This window comes from Vulpes vulpes, chromosome 10, assembly GCF_048418805.1.
Source record: "Vulpes vulpes isolate BD-2025 chromosome 10, VulVul3, whole genome shotgun sequence".
Lineage (NCBI taxonomy): Eukaryota > Metazoa > Chordata > Mammalia > Carnivora > Canidae > Vulpes > Vulpes vulpes.
This window is the reverse complement of record NC_132789.1, coordinates 30,518,903-30,532,708: the sequence shown is the minus strand read 5'-3', so window position 1 is coordinate 30,532,708 and position 13,806 is coordinate 30,518,903. Positions and strand designations below refer to the sequence as shown.

At 52.0% G+C, this 13,806-nt stretch overlaps 3 protein-coding genes across 9 annotated transcripts in view; 2 read left to right on the top strand and 1 right to left on the bottom strand.

Annotated features, from left to right (window-relative positions):
• Positions 1-82: 82 nt before the first annotated feature.
• On the top strand, positions 83-8,593 carry C10H22orf39 (chromosome 10 C22orf39 homolog). The gene is made up of 3 exons (XM_025982689.2): positions 83-209; positions 332-499; positions 3,043-8,593. The coding sequence occupies exons 1-3, from the start codon at positions 186-188 to the stop codon at positions 3,169-3,171; spliced, it is 321 nt and encodes a 106-aa protein (XP_025838474.2). The 5' UTR covers positions 83-185; the 3' UTR covers positions 3,172-8,593.
• On the bottom strand, positions 7,468-12,724 carry MRPL40 (mitochondrial ribosomal protein L40). 4 transcript variants are annotated; one of them, XM_072723480.1, is made up of 4 exons: positions 11,585-12,724; positions 10,605-10,688; positions 9,140-9,298; positions 7,468-8,200 (listed from the first exon to the last, which is right to left on the bottom strand). In XM_072723480.1, exons 1-4 carry the CDS (start codon positions 12,613-12,615, stop codon positions 8,140-8,142), a joined length of 1,335 nt encoding a protein of 444 aa, XP_072579581.1. In that variant the 5' UTR covers positions 12,616-12,724; the 3' UTR covers positions 7,468-8,139. The 4 variants fall into 4 exon arrangements, with proteins under 4 accessions (XP_072579581.1, XP_072579578.1, XP_072579579.1 ...); XM_072723477.1 differs by having other exon boundaries at positions 7,468-7,904; XM_072723478.1 differs by having other exon boundaries at positions 7,468-7,900.
• Positions 12,034-13,806, top strand: part of HIRA (histone cell cycle regulator) — an 88,186-nt gene continuing 86,413 nt past the window's right edge. For 2 of the 4 annotated variants that reach the window (XM_072723473.1, XM_072723474.1), the window contains exon 1: positions 12,034-12,172. In XM_072723473.1, coding sequence (XP_072579574.1) covers positions 12,136-12,172 — 37 coding nt within the window. In that variant the 5' untranslated portion in view covers positions 12,034-12,135. The remainder of the gene's footprint in view (positions 12,173-13,806) is intronic. The other 2 variants (XM_072723476.1, XM_072723475.1) reach the window with 2 other exon arrangements.

Below are 13,806 nucleotides of genomic sequence, written 5' to 3'. Positions count from 1 at the left end.
CCCCCGGGGCCCCGCCCCCGCCCGCCCGGGCCCCGCCCCCGGGCTCCCCCAGGCCCCGCTTCCGCGCGTCACCGCCCCCGGCTGCTATTGGCTGCTCGGCCGGACGTCAAGGAGGTGCGGAGTGGAGGGTGCTCTGCCCCAGTGCGTGGCCCGCGAGCTGGGGGCGGGTGCTGCAGGCGCGGGCCATGGCGGACGCAGGCGGTTGGCGGGTAAGTCCGGGGCCGCGGGGCGTGCGGAGAGCCCCTGACCCGAGGCCTCTCCCGAGGAGGGCGCGGGGCTGGGGCCCCGGGGGCGGTGCGGGGCCCCCGGCTCAAGCTCCCTGTCGCCGCAGCCGCCGCGCCCCTGCGAGGCCTACCGCGCCGAGTGGACGCTCTGCCGCAGCGCCGGACACCTCCTGCACCACTACTACGTCCACGGCGAGCGGCCCGCCTGCGAGCAGTGGCGGCGGGACCTGGCCAGCTGCCAGGAGTGGGAGGAGCGCCGCAGCGCCGAGGCCCAGGTGCGGGGGAGCCCGGGGGGCGCTGGGGCACCGACCGCGCCCTCCCCACCGTCAGGCCCCCGGCCCCTGGAGAGGAGTCGGCCTGGGTCCCTCCTCCCCTGGTGCTTCCTTTCTTTTGAGAAATATCAAAAATTAGTTTATCAACAGGGCTTTACAGTGAAGAAAGGAGGAGAATGTAGAGTGGTTTGGGGGAGGAAGAAGAGGGATCCCCTAACAGTGTTAGTGTCGGCAGCCCTGCGCAGGAGGTGGTATTTCTGAGGCCTTCGGGACATGGCCAGCTGGTCCCAGCCTCAACAGCCTTCACCAACCCAAGGCGGGGCACATCTAAGGAGCAGAAAGAGCCGGGTGCTTGGAGCAGGAGGGTCGGCTGTAGACTGGTAGGGGTTGAGGCTGGAGAGGTACCAGGGAGCTGGTGGGCCTTTATGAAGTGTTTAGATTCAGCCTAAACGTATGCTGAGAAGCATGACTTCGTTTATATCTTTAAAAGATTAGCGTGAGGGCTCTGGGTGCCTGAGTCCGTTAAGCATCTGATTCTTGGTATCAGCTCAGGTGTTGATCTCTGGCTCATGAGTTCAACCCTCTTATTGGGTGCCAGGCTGGGCATGAAACCTGCTTAAAACAGGGGTGGGCGAGTGCCTGGGTGATTCATTTGGGGACTGACTCTTGATTTAGGCTCAGGTTGTCATCTCCAAGTTGTGGGATCCAGCTGTGAGGAGTCTGCTTGGGATTCTCTTGTCTCTCTCTCTCTGTCTTTCCCTCCCTCCCTCTGCTCCTCCCTATCCCCCTTCCCGGTCTTAAAAATATGTATAGATAGATAGAAAGACAGATAGAGATCAGTCTGACTGCCAGGGTGGGAGAGTGTATTTCGGAGGGGCAAAGAGACAGTGAGGAGGTGGGTCTGGTTTTCCATTCATTCAGCATTCAGCAAGTATTTATCATGTTGGGTGGTCTTACAGATACAGGAATGAGAACAGAGCCCTGCCCTTCTGGCACCTTCGTTCCAGTCTAGAATAGGCAGTGGTGCCTTGGAACTATTGTGGGTGGGGAGACATGAAGAGAAGCTTGAGGGTGCAGTGCTTATGGGGAAGGGGAAACGGGCCCCAGCAGGACTGGAGGCTGGTTAAATGTATGTGATTATTGAAACAAACTCATGTGGAAACCAAGCTACCATAAAAGAAAATGATGACAGGTCCATTATAAGTGGAAATCAAAAAATTGGGAAAGAACTTGTGTAGCAAGAGATTTTTTTTTTAATATTTTTTTAGAGAGAGAGAGAGCTCTCATACATCGGTAAGAAAATGAGAATGATTTCAGAATAGAAAAGTGGGAAAAGGGCATGAGAAAGGAATTCATTCAAAAAGAAAATCAAATGGCCTGGTATACAAGGTCAACTGACAAATGGCTTCTGCCCAGTGAAGTGTCAGAGTGCTGATAAGGGTCTGGAGAGTCAGGGGTACTTATGCAGTATTGGTGGAGTGTTACGTGTTCTGGTTATCTGTCAAAAGGATACCTTTTGACTGCCTGGTTTTACTTCCGAAAGCCCATCCTAGGGAAGTAACTGGGTAATAGCGCACAGTTAAAAAATTCACAATATCTGTTGCCTCACTGTTTGTGATAGTGCAAAAACGGAAAGCACCCTAGATGCCACTAATAGACATGTAACCAAATAACTTCGTCGACCCAGTGGGGTATGACATAGCCATTAAAAAAAATAGATAATAATCTATCTGGGCAGGGAAAGGTACCTGTATGTATGTTGCTTAGTAAAAAATGGAGGATGTACACTAGCCAGTAGGTGATTCCATCTTCAGGAAAACATGTAGCACTAACATTTAGGTCTCAGTTGGGTTGGGGAAGCTGTTAATTTCACCACAGGGACAGAGGTCTTGGAAATTTTTCATATTCTTTGCATTTGATTGCTTTTTAAATAAGAACAAAAACACTGTTTAAGACAATACAGCTTGAGGAAAGACAGATAGAGGAGGTGAAATTATATATATAAAAAGGCCAGCATAGTGCCTGGCACCTACCAAGTGCACCTTTCATAAGGTGCTGCCCTGTGTTCCTTCTGGGAGGAGAATGGCAGAAAAAAAGCCAGCTAGTTGAGTGGCACCTATTTTCTTTCTCATCTGGATTCCTCCTCACCTGTCCGGGGCTCCCTGCGCATTGCCTCATCCTCCCCACTGTGGCCACTCTTTCAGACTCTTCTCTCTTCTTAGCTCAGCACCATGCTGATCTCAGCAGGTAAATCTAATTAGGTCGACTGAAGGTATCAAGTCCTGAGGCCCAGAAGAAATTTTAAAATTTACTCAAATTATGGTGATCTACACAGTTTTTCACAGGAACTTGAGAGAAAGAATGATCTAGATTTGTGCATTTTAATACAGAATAATCGCCAAGGTTTATTAGGTAGAAGCAGCCAAGTTCTGGAGTGGTATGTGCCATACACTTTGTCTGACTTGTTGTGGGGGGGGGTGGTGCTAAGGAGGAGGGAGGTATAAGGACCATGGGAGCCCAAGGTGATTGGGGTCTCCTTTGCACAGCGGTCCCTCTGTGAGAGTGAGCGTGCCAGAGTCCAGGCGACACGGAAGCACGCCCTGGTGTGGACCCTGAGGCAGAGCCCTCCTGCGGACTGGCACCTCCCACTGCCACAGGAGGAGAAAGACCAGTGATGAGCTTTTCAGAACGGCTTCCTCTGATCTGTTTCAAGTGGGGCTGTGGCAGGACCTGAAGGATGGTGACCAGCCCAAGCAGTCTAGTGGGTCCCTGAGAGTTTCCACTCAGCTTAGAACATGAAGCCTGAGGTCTCCAGGTCTACTTGCCCACCCCGGACCTGCATTCAGGGCGCCCTGCCACTGCCTGGCTCTGACAGACAACTTCACCCACTGCACAGCTTCCAGGCTGCCAAACACCATTGCGGATCCCAATGAGCAGCTGGGTCAGGCTGGTTCATGCTACCCCCATGCGGGGACAACAGCCCTCTCAGGTAAACTCTAGTGGTAGCCCTGACCCATGTGGACACACAAATGAGGTGACTCAATAGTTGTTCTGTGGTGAACACCCTCCCTGGTGCTGGCTTGGTGAGACTGCATTGCCAGCCCCTGGTGCTTACACGGAGCTACAGCCCACTCACTAAGTTCCTCTGCGGACACAGGTGGGGTGTTTCTTCTTGTAGGAGATAAACCTCTTGAAGACTCTGCGTTTTAAGAAATGCATACAAAAAAAAAATGCATACAGCTATAGAATATACAACCTCGCATTAAAAGCGTTCATAGACTCTTGGTTTAAGAAACCCAAACCCAAAACACGTGGAATTTTGGTCTCTTGCTTTAAAATTTCCCTTGGTCAGTTTTGTAGATTATATCTAACATAGAAAATGTAGATTATAGCTAACACCATTTGGCACATTTGATTTCAAATAGAAGCTGAAAATTAAACCACAATTTAGTAGTTAAGATTTTAGATTCAGCACCTGACACGGTTCTGCTCGTAATATCGGAATTTTGTATACTTAACACACTTGTAGATGTTTTTAAAATATATGCATATGAACCAACAAGAACACTATTCTTGAAGAGACCTTTTTATCACTAATAAAACGATTTGGTGGGATGCCTGGGTGGCTCAGCTGTTGAGTATCTGCCTTTGGCTCAGGGTGTGATCCCAGAGTCCCAGGATTGGGTCCCGCATTGGGCTTTCTGCATGGAGCCTGCTTCTCCCTCTGCCTGTGTGTCCACCTCTCTGTCTCTCTCTCTGTCTCATGAATAAATAAGATCTTAAAAAAAATTTTTTTTTTTGGCATCTCTTGACTGCAGAGCTGGCTCCATGGTGTGGTGCTGAGGGTGAGGCTGGCTGTGCTCCCTCATTGCCAGCAGGATTTTAGTACCTCCTTCACAACTGGGCCCCAACCTGGCCACAGGCAGTGAGTCAGACATCTTTTAACTCATTCTTTGGGGCAAAATAATCCAATCAATTTAGAAGGGCATACAATAAAGAATAGACTTTGCCCTCTCGTGCATCTTCTGTTGTGTTACCCCAAGAGTCCGTGACTGCTCATCCCTGTAAGTGATGGGGATCTGCAGATAGGACCCCAAGCCTCTCCATATGTATGTACCTGAGTGGTGGTGGTGTGTGCACACAGGTCCCCAGTGGTCCTTCCCTGTGACTCTGTGTACCTGTGAGTGGTGGGGGTGGGGTGTGCACATAGGAGCCAGGAGCAGAGGTGAGTATAAAAAGCCTGTCTCAGGGCATATGTCTTGATATCTCAGTCAACCAAGGTATCTCCCTTGTGTCTGTGGCTACTTTCTGGAGCATTTCCAGCAGAGGACAGAGGTAAGGCTGCTGGGAATCTACAAGCATTCTCTTCACTCTGAAACACAGGAAGGGACATTGGAATTTTGCAATCTGCATAGGATCCCTTGGGGTCCCTGGGTGGGCCTGCAGTCACAGCTGGCACAGCAGTCCTGAGGGGCTGACCTGAAGGGATCCATACTCTACGTGCTCATTTAGGGCCAGGGCCTGCCCACCACTAACTGCTCTGTTAGGAAGTCATATTCCTTCTCTGCTGTTCAAGGAGTTCCACACTGACAGATAATCCTCCCTGCAGAGAATGTTCCTACATCTGCTCCTGTGTTCACCCTTCACAACATCTGGGCAACTGCTACATGCCAGCTGCTCTGAGATTACAGTCTTGAAATGGGCAACTTGCCTTGAAGTATTCCAGTTGAGTTTAGGGGACAGACATAAATATTTACACTTCATTAAATAAGTCTAAAATAATCCTAAGTGCTGTGAAGAAAATGGGCAGTGAGAAGATAGAGCAGTAGCTCTTAAATTTTTTGCACAAAACCCATAGTAAGTGTTTTAATGTTATGATCTGGTAAATCTGGTACATACTTCATATACTGCATGTATGGTTGAAACAAGCTTCACAGAACAGTCCTTATCGTACGGTGTGTGATACATTTGCATTTCTATGACACTTGCAGTTCTATGCCACCAAAAATAAACCACTGTATGTGCAGCAACTTAGGTGAAACTCAGGGAAATTATGCTAAGTTAAAAAATCTTTAAAAAAAAAAAAAAAAATCTTTTTTTTTCCAAGTTAAAAAATCTTAAATGGATGCAATGACTTAGTTCCATTGATGTAACATTGGCAAGATGATGTAATAATAGGGAGAATAGTTAATGGTACCAAGGGTTAGGGGTAGAAAGGGGGTGTAGATGTGGCCGTAAAGGGGTACAAAGGGGTACCCTGTGGTAATGGAACCATGATTCATAGAGTTGCATGTGTGCTGAAATTGTGTAGTGCTAGACATACACACAGATGAGCGTAGACATAGTGGGAAACCGGGATACATTCTGGGCTGTAACTGTCAGTCTCTGGGTACTGACGGTATTTGGTGTGTAAGATGTTAACACTTGGGGAGGCTGGGAAAACCACACATAGCCCCTCCCTACATCTTTATTTTCAACCTCCTGTGAATCTAACTACTTCAAAATATAAAGTTAAAATTACTGGCTGTGATGCATGAATTGATGATATAACCTAATGCATGAAACCTACGGTTTGAAAAACACTACTACAAAGCACCTGCAATGGGCAGGGAGGTGGAGAAGGGCTCAGCATCTGAACCCAAACCTGGATGAAGAGGCCTAAACCTTGCAGAGGAAGGGGCACACAGGCCACAAGGAACAATTGAGTGCCATGTGCTGACAGGGGGAAGGTGGATGGGGATGGTAGACAGCCTAATGCCTGCTCTGGCTTGTGTTCCACGGAGTCCTCTGGTTGCTGTGCAGAGGAGCTTATAAGCGGGAAGTGCCCACATGGCTGCTGCAGAACGGGCAAAAGGTGGCAATGGTATGGACCTCAGACATAGCAGTGAGGCTGCGAAAAGTGGCTGGATTCAGTGTCTCAGGTAGAGCTAAAGAACTTAGAATCCTTAGGCAGTGTTTTATTCCAGTAAAAACGTTTGGTAAGTTTTTAAACCAAAAGTGAACCATACACCAGGAAAACACAATCCAAATTTTTCCTCAAGGAAATGTTTCCCTGGTTTATCTGCAGTAAGGTAGTGAAAAACCTAAAGCCTTTCAGAGGGAGCAATTCAAGTCATTAGTTAGGCTGTAGAGAAATAGCTGTATTTGCTTACTGGACCTTTACTATTCTGGGCTGAATTATGTCATTCCCCACCCCACCCCCCAAATTCTTGTGTTGAAGCTCTATCCCCTAGAACCTCTGAATGTGACTTAAAGGATGCTTAAAGAGGTAGTTAATTTAAAATGAGGTCATCATATGGGGTCCTAATCCAATATGACTGGTACCCTTATTATATGAGACAGGCACAGAGGGATGACCCTGAGGACCCAGGGAGAAGGCAGCTCTCTATAAGCAAAGGAGAGAGGCTTCAGGAGAAACCAGTCCTGCCAACACCTTGGAGTTATGGCCTCCAGAACTGAGAAATTGCTGTTGTTTCAGCCCCTGGGTCTGTGGTACTTTGTTTTGGCAGCCCAACACACTAAAACATTTACTATTCCATACTAATAACACTTGAAGAAGAACCAGGTGCCACGCCCTCCTAGGGAACACAGCAACATTAAGTAGTGTGTCCCAGGCTTGTTCCACTCTCTTCAGCCTCCCTCCCCAGCTTAAAACCCAAAGCTGGCCCTGCCAAAGATGTGAGGAAGCTCTCATGCTCCATTTGCCTAATGAGAAGGCCCTGCCTCTTCTGTCTGCACAGGCAGGTATACAGACAACAGCACACAGGCTTGCACATCCTTCACCTCTCCTTGACATACTCTATGCCTCTTGCTGGTAGTGTCTGCCCCACACAATTGGAATCTTCCTTTTAAATGGGGAGCAGCGGTAGAAGTCTTGGTCATCCTGTCCCCAGTATCAGATAAGGGCAGCATCTCTCAACCCCATCAATCCACAGGTGAACTAATTTTGACTCTAACATAAGACAGAGACACTTGATTAAACGTATTTATTCACAGCATGGCTGATTCTGTGACAAGCAGGCCTGTGCCCTGGTTATTCTGGCTTGAAAGGGCACTGTGTTCTGCAGACAGGTGCCTGCAGCTCTACCTCTTAAACTCCACCTGTGTGTACACCTTGGTGATGTCATGGTACCTGCCCTCAGGGGGCTGGTAGCTGGAGATTGGTGGTGTGTAATCTGGCCCTTCTCTTTCAAAGGGGAACAAATTGGGGTCCCGCTTGGTAGCCTCTTCATGTAGCTCTGGGGATATGAGTTTCAGCTCCTGCAGAGCTTCCTGCTGGGACTCAAGCATAGATGTGATGGCATCCCTCTCCTTCTCATGCTCTTGATGCTTGTATAGGGACCACTTCTTGAGAAGCAGAGCTCTCCGCTCACTCTCCTCAAAGGGAAGCTCCACCTTAGGCCGCTGTCTTAGAACACACAAATCCAAAGGTGTGAAGTTAGGGAGAACCGATCTCACTGGCCAGGTAGTCTGGGAGACTGCCTATGACCCAAGTGTCCCCACTTCCAGACACAGATGGGACTCAGGAAAAATGTGGAAGTTAGGGACAAATCAAAGAATGGAATGTTGAAGTGGTAGCAGCTGCAACTGATGCTGGAAGCCAATGTCATTTGCTTTACGTGGACACAAAAATCAGCGATGCTCTAAGAAGACCCGGTAGCACCTCCTCTATCCCAGGCTGAGACTACTTTTGGTGAGACGTGACTGTGGAAATGTAAAGTGATGTTATGAAAATGGACCCCCAAGCCCAGGGCAGCTGTAAAAGACCAAAAAAAGCACCTGCCATGTCCCACCTGTATGGCAAGGTGCTACTTTATAAATGATACACACCTTTTGCACCTTTTCAACCTTGTAAAGCCTGTACACAACACATTCCAACTATGAGCATCAGTATATTAAAGCTAGAGGCTGGGCACCTGGGTGGCTCAGCAGTTGAGCATCTGCCTTCGGCTCAGGTCATGATCCTGGAGTCCTGGGATCGAGTCCCACGTCGGGCTCCCTGTGAGGAGCCTGCTTCTCCCTCTGCCTATGTCTCTCTCTCTCAGTGTCTCTCATGAATAAATAAATAAAATCTTAAAAAAAAAAAAAAAAAAAAAAGCTAGAGGCTAAAGGGCAGCCTGGGTGGCTCAGCGGTTTAGCGCCGCCTTCAGCCCAGGGTGTGATCCTGGAGACCCAGGATTGAGTCCCACATCAGGCTTCCTGCATGGAGCCTGCTTCTCCCTCTGCCTGTATCTCTGCCTCTCTCTCTGTGTGTCTCTCATGAAATAAATAAATAAAATCTTAAAAGAAAAAAAAAAGCTAGAGGGTAAGGGTTTTCTACCACCAAGATGGAGCAGTGGCTGCAGACCCAGGCCCAAGTCTTCAATCACAGCCAAAACTCATCTTGCAAAAAAGCAACAATATGAACTGGCTTATCAAACAGTTATTTCTGAGTTGTTTTTTTTCCCCCATTTCAGCCTTTCAAAAGCACCACCCAGGAATGCTTTTTGCCAACTCCCACAAGACAGAGTCAAGACAGAGACTAGGACCTAGTCAGCCCATGCCCACTCACCTCTTCCTGTCACAAGCATGAAATGCAGACAGAACTGCCTGAAGGTGATGGAACTCTTTGTCCTAAGAACCTCAACCCTAGAGGACCCTTACCTTGTTTTATCCAAGAGCTTCGCAGGTATAATAAAATCTTCAATGGGAATTAGCTCCTGGCTAGCTTTCTCCAGTCGTCTGATCCTTTTTTTCAAACGGTCCTTTACTGCTTGATCTTTTTTAGGATCTACCTTTTTCTTCTTTCGTAGAGGTTCTGCTCTAATGGATAAAGCAAACGTTAGACATTTTCCTCTTCAGTCTCACAAACATCCTGAGACATGGCACTGGGTGAAGTGCCGGGAACTCATACTATGGTCTCCGCTGGAAAAAGAACTATGCGTGGGTCTAACCTCACACACTGAGTGTGAAAAGGAGATGGCCTCCAGCCCAGGGTCCTTGTGAGAACTGTGTGAGCACTGTCAACACAAGAAGAGCTAGAAAACTTCAAGGGGCATCAGGGTATAAATTAAGAATACATACTCATCTTGAGCATTGGGTTCAAAGGTGCCTTGGAGTTGCAATGGAAACTGGAAATACCAAGCTGGCAAATTAGAAAATCATTACTCACACTGTAAAAAGATTTGATTGTAAAAGTATTTTGAGTAAGACAGTGTAAGAAAAGTGACTGGCATGTCCCTGTGGACTTTTCAGTATTTCTTAACAAATATCCATGTCCTAAAGCACTAGGATGTCTGAGGTACTCTCAGGAACATATGTTCTATGGTAATAACATACTATTAAAAATGAGTAAATCCTCAGGGGCACCTGGGTGGCTCAGTTGGTTAAGAGTCTGCCTTCTTCTGGGCAGCCCAGGTGGCTCAGCAGCTCAGCACCTGCCTTCCGCCCAGGGCGTGATCCTGGGGTCCTGGAATTGAGTTCTGCATCGGGCTCCCTGCATGGGGCCTGCTTCTCCCTGTCTCTGTCTCATTAATAAATAAAATCTTTCAAAAAAAAGAGTCTGCCTTCTGCTCAGGTCATAATCCTGGGGTCCTGGGATCCAGCCCCACTGCTACAGGTGGGCTCCCTGCTGAACACCAGTTGGCTTCTCCCCCTCCTGCCCCCCCCCCAACCTGTGCTCTCTTACTCTCTCAAATAAATAAACAAAATCTTAAAAAAAAAAAAATCCCTAGCATCAAGACTCAGCTTTGTCAATCAAGTCCCTAAGAAAGCATCCAGACTCCCAGGTGGAAAATCTCATCCTTATGCCTCTGCCGACCTCTCCAGGGAATCACAAGTCCACGCTGTGTCCTCTAAATCATACAACAGTCCCTTTAAAACTAATTTTTACTTAAACCATTTTTACGTTTATTTTTTTGTTTTGTTTTCTGACTACAGGCAGCAGCACTCCACATACAGAATGCTGAAAGACAGAAAAGTATCCATCTGAATTTACACAAACTTTCCTGGCAATTAATTCTGCAAATCCAACGTGCAGGGGTGTTGTTTGTTCTGTGCACACGCACATCGGTCTCCCGCTGACCCCCCGCCCCAGGCGCCCGAAGAGGTCAGGCCCAGGGCCCTTTACCTCATGGGAATGAGCTCCCAGAAGGACAGTAACGCAGCTCGCTGGTGGGCCTCTCTCATCTGTGTCTGCCAAGGGCCCAAAAGCCTGAAGGACACAGGAAGATATATAAATACCCGATTCTCCTCACTACACAGGAAAAGAGGAAGCAATTATGCTACCCCCCCAAGACCTGGCGCCCTGGTCACCGCTGGATGTGACAAGGTCAACGTGGGAGCCCTCCCAAAACTTCCCACCCCCTCGAGAGCCCTTGGGCAGGGTCCCTGCTCGCCAGGGCCCAAGCGGACAGCGCCAGCTCCCCTCTTAGATAAAGTGGTCGAGGCGTCCGGCGAGAGCGGAGGCGAGGGGCCTCGCGACCCCGCTGGGGGCCGCACTCACCCGCTCCGCAAGCGCAGAGCACGAGCGGAAGCTCCCAGAGCCGCGACGGCCATGGCCCCTCCGCCGCTCTCCACAGGTCGCTTCCGGGCGCGCGCCCCTTGGCGGTCCGGCCCGCAGCGCCCCGCGCAAAGCTCCGGCCTCGCTGTCTGCCCGCGTTCGCGCGTTCCGGGGGCGGAACCCGCCCCGCCCCCGACGTGGCCCCGCCCCGCACGCCCCGGCGGCGCGCGTCACGCCCCGAGCGCCTCGGACCTCCCGCGGCGCCCTCCCTCCGCTTCCTGCCGGCGGCCGAGAGCAGGACCCCACCGGCCGTAGCTCCGGCCGGTCGGTGGCGTCCCCGCCAGGGCCAGGACCAGGGCCAGGGCCAGGGCCCCGCAGTGCAGCCGGAGTGGCCGGGCGGGCGTCCTTCTGGGTCCAGGTGCCCACGTCTGTGAAAACGGCCCCGATCTTCCATAAGCGCGCTCGTCTCGGCCTCCCCCGTGACCCCCACCCCCGGGGCTTGCTCATCCCCCCACGTCTGTCCGAGCCCAGGGCCGCGGTCCCCGCAGGCACAGCGTCCAGCTCCGGCACGTGGCCCGGCCCTCGCGAGACGCCCAATAAACGCGTACCGATGAATGACGGAAGCTAGCTCAGGAGTAGGACTGGGAACCCGCGAGGTGGAGCTGGGGAGAGGCCGTCCGCGCGGTCCCGACCCCGCCTGACCCCGCCGGCCCAGGCCGCCGCTCGAGGCGCCGCTCGCCGGCAGTCCTCCTAGCTCCCCTTTTGGCGGCGGCCGCGCCCGGGGCGCGCCCCCAGCGGAGCCGCCCCGCTGTGCCCCGGCCCGTGGAGGAGCCCGGGCGGCCCCGTCCGCGCGGGGAGCGGTTTCCCGCCGGGGCGATTTGGCAGGTGCGCGCCGTGACTTCCGGCGTTGCCCGGGAGCCGCCGGAGGAGGAGCGGCGCAGGGGATGCGGCTGTGGCGGCGGCGGCGGCGGCCGAGCGCAGGGGGCGGCTGTGGCGGCGGCGGGGGGCGCGGGCCGGCGATGGCGCGGCGGCGCTGAGGGCGCGGGGCGGGCGGCGGCCGGAGAGCGGCGCGGGAGGAAGCGGCGGCGGTGGCTCCATGGCCCGGGCGCGCTGAGGGACGCGGCTCTCGCCTCAGCCCGGCGGCGGCGGCGGCCGAACAATGAAGCTCCTGAAGCCGACCTGGGTCAACCACAATGGTGAGTGCGCGCAGGGGTCGCGGAAGGCCGAGCCCGGAGTCGGGTCGGGGTCTGCGGGGAGGTCCGAGCGGCGCGCAGGCCCTGCCCGCCTCGCCCCGACGCGCCCGGTGCCCAAATTGCGGGGGGTCGGCGGAGCGGACTTTGTCCTCCGCCCGGGGCAGCCTGCGGGCACGGGCACGTGCTCCGCCCGGCCTCGGCGAATCCGCCCGCACGCCGGCGCCTGCACCGGACCCGCGGTCGCCCACCCGTGGTCCGCGGAGGAGCCGCGGCCTGCCTCCGGGGAGCGGCCCTGGGCGCCGGCCAGCGCCTGCCACTCGTCTGCATCCGCCAGGATGTGCTCGGACGGTCCAGGGGCCGAAACCCGGGGCCGGGCCCCACTGTGGACCCTCAGTGGTGGGGTGAACACCTGAAACCAACCCTGCTGGAGGGGCTGGTACTGCCATGGCCGAGGCCTGAATCCGGTGATGGTGCCCCCATTTGGGGACCTGTGGCTCGGTCCCCGAGGTCCCCCAGCTGAACGAACCACCTTTATGCTGAGCTGAGATGTGAGGGTGTCTTGGGTTGGAGCCCCCGGGCAAGGAGTGATGGAGGAGAGGGGCCTCCCAAAGCACACCCCGGAGAAACAGACTTCCCATCTTGTGGCTAAGGACAAATCAGCCCCCCAGACTGGTAGAGCAGTTCCTCATAGTTGTACTGTGTTGGCACAGCTGCTGCAGGAGGTGGCCCTTGCTCCCCAGGGAGGTGAGGGGGGGGAGGAGAGAGAGAGAGAGAGAGAGAGAGAATGAGATCTGAGACCCCATCCCCTTGCTGACAGCACTGAAGCAGCTTGGGGCCAGGAGCCCTGATTCCAGCCTGTCTCTGCTGGCAGGAGAAGGGTCACCCTGATTCTGTCTTGTTCCTCATTTCTACTTTGCAGCTCGACTAGAGGGAGCTAGTATTTTCTTTGAGAGCAAGTACAGGCCCCCTTTTAAGACATGTGTAGCTTTTTAGTTTTGAACTTAATTCTAGGATGCGTTCTGCTGCTGCAACTGGATTGAACTTCTATGTTGGTTCAGTCACATGTGTTCTCTCCCCTTCTGTCTTGGTTCGTGACATCTCTCATTTTTCAGGGTCCAGATGAGATTACAGTTTCTGTTAACATTCCTCCTGTTTTATTCCACTAGATGTGCCCTGTCCCTGTGGGTGTACTTTCCATAGGCCCCCCTCCACCACCCACTCCCTTAGGGCAGGGGACCGCCTCATTCCCCTCTGTATTCCCTGCTACATTCAACAATACCTCTGTACAGAGGATCTATGGTAAATATTGGTTGCAACAGGTAAGCTGAAGTTTCTGTAATTTACACACACACAGGTAGGCTTACTGTGCATGAAAGCAAAAGTGCAACTTTTGCAACTTTAGTTGCATTTTTTCCTGTACCTGACTTCCAAGAGCTTTTCCTGATGTGTAGTGTGTATATCTTTCCCTGGAGAACTGGGCAAATGTTCAGTAATTATAAATTATGGTGCTCGTGAGTCAGAAAAGGAAAAATTTTGCTCTGTAAGTGAAGGTCTGAAGAAATTTTTATTTTTAAATGCTTGGTCTAGATCATTTTTTTAAAGATTTACTTATTTATTTGAGAGAGAAGAGGAGAGGG

Coding starts and splice junctions, on each gene's coding strand:
- C10H22orf39 (XM_025982689.2), top strand. CDS start 186: ATGGCGGACGCAGGCGGTTGGCGG. Junction 210..331: donor CGGACGCAGGCGGTTGGCGG/GTAAGTCCGGGG, acceptor CTGTCGCCGCAG/CCGCCGCGCCCCTGCGAGGC. Junction 500..3,042: donor GCCGCAGCGCCGAGGCCCAG/GTGCGGGGGAGC, acceptor TCCTTTGCACAG/CGGTCCCTCTGTGAGAGTGA.
- MRPL40 (XM_072723477.1), bottom strand. CDS start 12,615: ATGGCAGTACCAGCCCCTCCAGCAGGGTTGGTTTCAGGTGTTCACCCC. Junction 9,299..10,604: donor TGGGAGCTCATTCCCATGAG/GTAAAGGGCCCT, acceptor TTTATCCATTAG/AGCAGAACCTCTACGAAAGA. Junction 7,905..9,139: donor AAGCTCTTGGATAAAACAAG/GTAAGGGTCCTC, acceptor GTGTGTTCTAAG/ACAGCGGCCTAAGGTGGAGC.